The sequence below is a fragment of the Hipposideros armiger genome, unplaced genomic scaffold (assembly GCF_001890085.2).
Source record: "Hipposideros armiger isolate ML-2016 unplaced genomic scaffold, ASM189008v1 scaffold_60, whole genome shotgun sequence".
Classification (NCBI taxonomy): Eukaryota; Metazoa; Chordata; class Mammalia; order Chiroptera; family Hipposideridae; genus Hipposideros; species Hipposideros armiger.
In genome coordinates, this window is record NW_017731410.1 from 4,604,307 (window position 1) to 4,613,513 (window position 9,207).

The 9,207-nt window shown below is 33.0% G+C and overlaps 1 protein-coding gene across 1 annotated transcript in view; it reads right to left on the minus strand.

Moving 5' to 3' along the window:
* IL6ST (interleukin 6 cytokine family signal transducer) overlaps positions 1–9,207 on the minus strand; it is a 25,879-nt gene that overhangs the window by 11,424 nt on the left and 5,248 nt on the right. Inside the window, exons 4-10 of the mRNA XM_019641453.1 lie at positions 8,735–8,894; positions 6,562–6,644; positions 5,387–5,597; positions 4,433–4,615; positions 2,377–2,478; positions 2,061–2,207; positions 1,621–1,761 (exon numbers count right to left, since the gene is read on the minus strand). Of these exons, the coding sequence (XP_019496998.1) occupies positions 1,621–1,761; positions 2,061–2,207; positions 2,377–2,478; positions 4,433–4,615; positions 5,387–5,597; positions 6,562–6,644; positions 8,735–8,894 (1,027 nt within the window). The remainder of the gene's footprint in view (positions 1–1,620; positions 1,762–2,060; positions 2,208–2,376; positions 2,479–4,432; positions 4,616–5,386; positions 5,598–6,561; positions 6,645–8,734; positions 8,895–9,207) is intronic.

The window sequence follows — 9,207 nt, forward strand, 5'->3', positions numbered from 1 at the left end:
TATGCATAAAAAAACTAGGATATACAAATTATGTTAAGAGATAATTTTCATGAGGGATTTAGGAGTGACTTTTCTCTCACTTTGTATTTTACTGTATAATACAAATTCTGTATATTGAACATTACTTTTATAATCAGGATAATATTTTAAAAGGTTATTTTTATTTTTCTGAAGATCATGGCACAAAGCTTGATTTCAAATATTTATTACATATATATTCTAACTGTCACTACAAATCTTATTCCAGAAACTATATTTATTATTGGCCATTAAAGCAAAGCTCCAGATCTTTTATTGTCTATTCTATGTAGTTGTTCATCCATTTACGTATTCTCATTTAACAATCATTCAACCAATAAGGAATATGAAGCTTACTATTTATCATTGAGTGTGTTGGTATGTGGGGTTGGGTGACAAATATAATTATAATAAGGTAGCTTAGTTTCTATAGTGATTTAAAATGTAGTAAGAACAAGAAAAAATGTTGCTTAAGTCTGCTTAAGGAAGGCTAAAGGAATAGCTAAAAACAAATGAAGCTGAAGACCTAACATAGGGCAAAGCATTGGGAAAGACAGAAAAAGATAGAGAAAATGGTGAGAAGCTTAGGGTCAATGAAAGAGATTATGAAAGGACATGCACAAGCATTAATTAGAAGGTATAATCAATAGGTCTTGATACTTGGCTTATGTAAGCCAGAAAAAAAAAAAAAAAGCAAAAATCGACTAAAATTGCATCCAAATTTCTGGCTTTGGCCTAGACTTGGATAGATGTGGCATGGAACAAAGAAAGGTAAGTATATATGGGAAAGAAAGAGGGGATGGCTGAAGTCATGGACAGGGAATAGGCTGATTGAATTGGCAGGTAAGAAAATAGGGCCAAGAACAGGGCTCTAGAGAATACAAACCATTAAAAGAGCAGAAAAGGAGACCAAAAAGGAAGTAGCAGAGAGGAGGAGACTCAAGAGAGTGCCATTTGAAATATAAATAATAAAAAAAAAAAAGGTTGGAAGACCAAGGGAAAAAGCAGTTCCAAGGATGGAGAGGCCAACAGAGTCAAATGCTGAGAAATGTAGGAAAAAAATATGAAGACTAAAAAGCATCTGCTGGATATGACAACTAAGAGGTCTTCTATGAATGACGCCAGAGAGGTGTCAGTGGAGTGGTGGACTGGAAGCCTGGTTTCAGCAGGTTAAAGACTGAGCTGGAGGTATGGAGGTGGAGGACTGCAGGGGTACACTAGTCTTTCCAGCAACCTACCTACAAAAGGAGAAGAAGGAAAGAGGCCACACCCAAGTTTTGCCGGTGGAAAAAAGTGAACTTATATAGAAAGATGCCCAAATTCTTTTGGGATTTATTAGGGTATAGGTGAAATCAGTCAGAAACAGTTAAAGAAAACAAGAAAAAAGGTGAGGAAAATATTTTCTATAGTTTAAAGAAAACAACTAAAACCAGATAAACAACACATAAATGTCCTAATTTCTGAATACTTCACACTTCATTTCTATGAATCCAAAGATGTTCTTTTAACAAAATTTTAGCATATAAACTAAGTCCATTTTTAGTCTGATTAAATTTTAAAAAGACAAACAGAAAAGGAAGACTAAATGTCATTATTTCTTACCAAACTTTGGTGTAGTAAAAGTGAATTCTGGACCATCCATTCCACCTTCGTCTGTGTATGCTGCCATTCGTACCATATACAAAGTGTCACTAGTCAAAGAGGACAGTGTATATTCTGTGTGGGAAGAATCCACATTCACAGCTGGAACAAATCCATAAGTATGCATTATTCAACTATTCAATGTTTTTGCTTCACTTGGCATATATTTGACATTGTGAAAGTATTAAAAGAAATAATATAGTTTACCAGTAAACAACTTTCATAACTGTGATAAAATATCCTTCTCTTCTAAGCACAACACAATATTTCTTTAATAGAACCATGAACGCAACCATAAGGCATATTCTCAGATATCTCTTTTCTGAGGATAATATACTAAGATGTATAATATAAGATGGTGAGACTTAATATAAGAAAAAAATAATCTATAGTTTTAGTACCGGTTTCATTTCCAATGTTGGTTTTATAAAATATTGTATAATTTCTGATAAATCCATTCTGAACATCAACAGGAAGCTGGTCCCACTCTAAGACAGCTTCATTCTTCCCCACTTTTTTTGTCCTAACAGTAGGTCCTTTGGAAGGTGCTGGAAAAGAATAAAGGTATTTGCTAAGTGAAAATTGTTAGAGTTTAGTAAAATTTCATTATCATAAAGTTATTTCAACATAACGAGACATATCCTTGTTTAAAAGGGATAAAATGTCTTTGTTAATACAAAGCTCAACATTTTTCAAAGAAAGTGAGTTTGGACTTACGAGCTTGTTTAAGGTACGCCTTTATAGACTCGGGGCTTCCTGGTCCATTGTCATACACTGGAGTAACTGTTATCAAATAACATTTGCTCTCTGCTAGGTTCCCTAAAGTAAAAACAGTAGATTAAGCATTGCTTTTTCTATAACAAAAATGTCTAACTCCATTATTTATTTTTGCATTATAATTTCATGACCACTGAACTTTCTTTTAAAACTGCAGCTTTTTAAGGTAAGCACTGCCTTTTGTGCACTGGATTCAAGCTTAGTAATGTAAAACTAATTATGAAAGTAAAAGGTTACTTTTATTGCCAATACAGTGGATAAAAAAATTTTATATTGTCAGTAAAAGTAATGATTGCATTTATATTCAGGATTTATAAAACACTGATTTCAAATTATCCTGGGTCTTACTTCCTGTTTGACAGTTTTTGTAAATCTTACCTAATTCTCTGGTACCTGCCTGATGAGCAAGATGCCACCAAATAAGAGCTAGAGAAAGCACTAATGGCCCTAGTTTGTTAGCTGATGGAAAAACAGAATTAGCATTATTTCCCCCAGAAAGTTTAGCATTATTTCCCCCAGAAAGTAACACAATTTTAAAAGAAAAAATAATCTTGAATACTTCTTTATAATCTCCCCAAATTAACGTTTTCTATTCCTTTAGCATGCAATAGTAAGTTTTTTTTAATAAAGCATTTTATCTGTGTACATCAGAAAATAAGGTGTTATACAGAAGTTACACCTTCAACCGAAATTTACATTTCCTTAAGTATTACTCATGAAGTAATATATGATCCATTGCCATCTTAAACAGAGTAATTTTACCTTTTCTTGATAGCTCAATATTATCAATAAGATGAATGACTTTTTTATATTCTGCTGTAATCCAGTGATGTCATCAGGGCTATTGATACCTGTGCAACCTGAAGGTCTCCAGAGGCTATGTTGTGCTTTATCAAAAAGCTTCTATTGTCTAGTTATTACCAATCTGTCTCCTCTCTAGCTTCACCATGCTTTTATAATTTGATAAGGTTGATAAACAGCTAAGTTTATTAAAATTGTGTATTAAATAGTAGGTTAACGAGGGCCAAACACTCTATTTTATGAATAAAGCTTACAAACTTTACCTTGTTGGTATGGCATGTATGTCTGCTCAAGCTTCTCTCTGATTAATGACATTACTCATAATGTGAATTCTAGTTATCCTTCTTTACTGAAAAAACATATATAAGCTGAATGTTTTTGTTTTGTCTTTAAAGCTGTTATAACACTTCAAAGGTACCTAACAGGTAGTACCTTAAAACACAGAGCAATCTATTTTGGAACTCTATAATATCATTACTTCCTGTCCTTAGTATTTCCAGTGAAAATACATAAGGAAATCTGAGTTCTACGTGTGTTTCCCCTATTCAACAGCTGTGAGAAGTTAGCAAGTCACCCAGATGATGCAGCAAAGTATTTTCTCACTGAAGGATAAGGGAGTTAAATCAGGTACAGAGACCATACAACTAGTTAGCAGGAGAGGGTATCTTGTATTTCTCTCCAAGTTTACAGTTTTGTGAATGTTCATTTGATGATCAAAACAGTACTGGAGTATCAAGAGAAGATAGTATTGCCCTACTCTGTCCATAAACAGACCCTGCAGCTCACAGAGGTTAAGTGTGACTTGCTGAGAGTCACATATCTAGTAAACTAGATATACAGTGATACCTCGGTTTGCGAGCATAATTTGTTCTTGAAACAAACTACTCATATTGCAAGACATCGCTCATTTACTAAGTTAAAATGTATTATTAGGTTGGTGCAAAAGTAATAGTGTTTGTTTTTTGCCAAAACCGCTATTACTTTTGCACCAACCTAATAGAAATGCTCGTCTTGTGGAACACTCGTAAATCAAGTCACTCACAATCCAAGGCTTTACTATACTAGTACCTATGATAAACTGGAAGTCTTCTCAATGGACCACAATGCCTATAAAGCAGAAGACAGTATGTAAAAGAAAAATCTGTCTAAAGAGTTATAAAAAGTGTATCAATTTAAATGTTTAAGTTAGGTATACCTTTTAAATAGGTGCGATGCACATTACCATCTTCTTGTTGCCAGTCTAGAACACAGGGTGATTTATCTGATAGCACACACCACTCAAGTATGTATTTGTTTACAGATTCTTTTGGAGCAGTCCATTCTACCCAAAGCATGTTATCTTTGGGAAATGCTTTAAGATCCGTTATGGGGCGAGTAGCTTTAAAATAAAGTTTGAATATCAATGATAAATAAACATTTAAAAATTTGAAATTATGATATTTTACATTCATTTCCACAACCATGTGATCTATCTTGCTATCAGTTTTTGTAGCACATACCAGGGGAGCCAAAAAATGTACACACATTTTAAAAGATATTAACTATGCTTAAAAAGTAGTTCGCCGTAATCAAAAGTGTCTGGATGCTGATAGTAACCACTCTGAGCACCTCTAGTAACTGCAGAAGTCAAACGTGACTTGTATTCATCTTTTGTTATCGGTGTATATTGAGTATCTAATTTTAATACAGTTTTCCTTTCTAAAATGTGTATACATGTTTTTGGCACCCTCTGTATTAACATGTATAAAAGCGCTTCATTAAAATTTACATGTAGATAATCAACGTATTTGAAACTTAAATTCTTCCCTTTCCAAAATTCTTCAAATGTTTGTGTATATAAATTGCAATTTTTTCTTCTTTGAAAGCTACAGATAAATAATATATTTAAGTCATAAAGTTCCCAAACCTTAAAATAATATTTATAAAAACCAGATAAATATACATAATCAGAAAATGCTTATTAAGGAGCTTAAAGCAAAGTTTAAGAGAGACATGTAGATTATTTGGCTGCAGACTGATTTGTAAAACTATGTTCATCCACTGATACTGAGGAGATGGTCTTCGAATATTTATGTTTTTATAGGAGCCCTGTCCATAGTTAATCACCTTTCCCCACCCACAAATCAGGTCCCATCTCACAGACACAAACCTTGAAAGTCACAGGCAGGAATAGTTAAAACAGATGCATCTGATTTGCCAACCAAATTTCTTGCTGTCAGAGTTGCTATATAGTGATCATTTGTGAGATTTACTGTCAGTTTTGTGTCATTAACTGTGTAATTTTGTAAATGTGATTTCCATCTTTTGAGAGTCACTTCATAATCCAAGATTTTTCCATTGGCTTCAAAAGGAGGCAATGTCTGCAATAAAATATTTTAAAAACGTATTTCATAAATATTGAATAGAGTTAAGTATTATTTTTTCATATTCACAAATTCTATTAGGTCAAATCTCTAAATATTTATTGAAATGGACTGACAATCTCATTTTGAACTCACTACTAAAGTAAAACTATTACATACTAATTTAAGAGTAAAAGCATGACTTCAACTAAGAGGAAAAGTAGCATCATTCTGTTACCTTTTAGTTCTGTATACAATTCTGCACTGTGGCTAAGTGGGCCTAAGTTATTTTATGACTATTTTTCTCTACCTGTTTTTAGAATGATTTAGTCATGAACATTTATGGAGGGCACAATAATTTTTATTTCCTATTATTGGCATACATTTTGATTAACCCAAACCAGGGGTCTGCAAACTGTGGCTTGCGAGGTGCGTTCCATCTCAAAAGTTTGCTGACCCTTGGAACAGCCAATTCTGTCCCTCACAACAATTTAAAAATTATTCAAGAGCCATAAATATATTTTCACATAATCACCATTATGTGAATATCCTTTAAAAATTTTATAAATAAAACGATGATACTTTTATTTTCATTTTCAATGTTACTTCAGAGCCACAGTTCATGAGCTGCAGTTTGCTGACCCCCAGCGGCTCTTCTGTCTCGAAAGTTTGCTGACCTCTGCCCCAAACCATTATTATTTCCTGAGGCACTCAGAAAAGTTCAACAGAAAACAAGGTCCACTTCTTACAGAAGTTTCATAGAACTGTGTTCAAGTATCTATGAGGTATTACCTGCAGTTTATGAACCTGACTTCTGGATAGTGTCTATAAAGTTTTGTGTTTTTATTTATTAAAAATAGTTATCAAATGCTTTGCGGATATTAGTATGAATAAAAATTTAAGTTAAAAGAACTCCACTTATACAATATACAATGTATTTATGTAAGAGATAAAATAATTATGCACATGTGTTTTTTTTTACCTTCCATATGAGTTGTACAGATCTATAGCCATGAGTATGGAATGGCTCAATCTTATACCAGAAACTTGGTGCCTTGGATGGTCCTAAAGAAATGACATAAACTCTTTAAAATAAAAGTTTTCATTATAACAGTAAAATACAATTCTGGAAATTATTCTCTTCCTTTGTTCCTAATATTCTTGCTCTCCAATCACATGGTGTTTCTTTTATACCAGCATTTTCCCAACCCAGCATGATATGCCTGGGTCTTCCTTTAGTCAGGGTGATAGCATGATGATTTAGATTTATTGGACTCTTTTATAATTTTAAAATTGTAAAGCTACAAATATATCTTAAACAATAACTAAAGATGCATTGCTATTTCTTGTTTTTAATTAGTTTCAGGTGTACAAAACAACATAATGATTAGACATTTACACCCCTCACAAAGTGATAACCACCCCCGCAAGTCTACTACCCCTGACACTGTACATAGCGATTACAATACCATTGACTATATTCCCTATGCTGTATTTTACATCTCATGACTATACATGCATTACTATTTCTTACTGCTAAAAATAAAATTGAAAAGCATATTGAAATATATGCTTAAAACCCTTACATGTATAAATGTAAGAATATAAAACAAACTTAAAAATGGAGTAAATATAGTATAAGTTTATTACGTTATGTTAGGATGATTCAGTATAATAGGATATGATACAAATGAATTCACAAGACTGTTGTGATAATCACCAACCATGTGAAAAAATGCACTTTATAAACAAAGTATCAAATGCTAGTGATTAGGTTTTTAAAATTCCTGTAGGATCAACTGATTTTTAAAAATTTTATAAAAATTGCAAAATATGGTATTCAATAGAATTTGAAAAGGGATCGCAATAAAATCTAAGCAGTGATGTGATCATGAAGAGGTAATCATAGCTGATAAAACAGAAAAGGGCAACAGCAGACCAGCAGGTGGGGGAAAAGGCTGAATGTGCAGGGAGGGGGTTCAAACAGATAAATTCATAAAACAGATAAATTCATAAGTATAAAAATACGTAAGAACACAAAATTATAAAGAAAATTTTATGGGTTATAAATAAAGTAAACCTAGAGGCTTCATTCACTAAGTTAATTAATGATTCATAACTTTTTGGGCTCTAGTGATCTCTTTCATTTGACAAAGGTACCACCCACCTCCCCAGAAAATGCACAGAGGCGCTAGCCAGCATATTTTGTCTACATTTTAAGCAGTTCAGGAACTCACCCAAATTGACCCAAGTACTTTTAAAAAGGCCCCAAGTATCTAGTTTAAGTATTCCTGGCCAAGAGAAAGGAATCTGGTTGAGGACCCCCGAACCAGCAATAGCAGGATTGCTTTCTTTCCTGGTATTTATGAGAATGAGAGAAAATCCTTCTTGGAGAAGGGTACTTTACTTTATGCCTTTGACATTCTCAATTCACTACCTATCTAAACCTCTAGTAGAACTGGAAGTGAAGGGATAGAGGCAGTAGAGGAGGTTTAAGCCATGATTGTTGCCACTGACTCCTAAAGGGTGAGATTGTGATAGGAAAATGTTCAAAAAGAAAAATCTCTATGCTATAGGGCTATTTCTTGATGGCTACAGAAATTAGTAATGCTAGCTGTTTTGGAGAGGAAATCTTACTTGAAATGGTACACCACTTTATTTATACATTTTTATGCTGCATCATGAGGAAAAAAGGAAAATGAAAATCAACCAACCAACCAAAACTTAAGGATCTTTTTCCAGGGTCTTATCAAGTGCTGTTAGAAAACAATGAATAAAAAAATATAGCACAAATGTCTTTTTTGATGTAAGGGTCTATGGTGTACTTTGCTAGCTAGTGTGATTTTAATGAGTCAGGATATGATTTTCTAGTTAGGGATAGCTCTGGACTACTCTCCTTTAATAAAATGTTCTGGACTTATCAACTGTTAAATCATCATTCCTTGAAATTTTATTTAATTAGGTATAAATACACTTATACTATCAACAATGCACATTAAATTTTGTATCTTAATGTCCTTAAAAATAAAAGTGTCAAGTCCTAGTTTGAATAAAATTACCACAACGTAAGCAATGAGGTCTACATTATTAAAAGCAGACAGAATTCAGAGCCGGAATTCCAGTAGTTTCATTTCTTCATATACTTATTTACTTACTATCTTCGTATGTAATCCCTCTTGCTTCTGCACTCCAGTCACTCCAGAATCCTTTACCATCTTCCTTCATACAGCGAATCCTAAAGACATATTCTGTAAAAGGTTTAAGGTCCTGGACAGTGAATGAAGATCGGGTGGATGCTGTATCTTCAGGAGGAATCTAAAAAAGCAAATCAACCAACAAAAAAAAACACAACGGTATTTATCATAGGTCTTCTAAATTACATAAGATTTAGAAATTTAATGAAACAAGGTTAATAAATTAACTCAAGCTCTGGAGAGAAATAAATGCAAGTCAAAAAGCAGTCAAAATCAAAGTTTATTAATAGATTTGGGAAGTACAAAGACATCTATTAATTCTTTCTTCCTACCTTTTCTTTATTTTCATTACTTTCTTCCATAGGGCCTATAACACTCAGAGTCTCAGTGTGGGGAAAAATGGCATGTTCCAATTAGAATTTAATTTAAGGAAG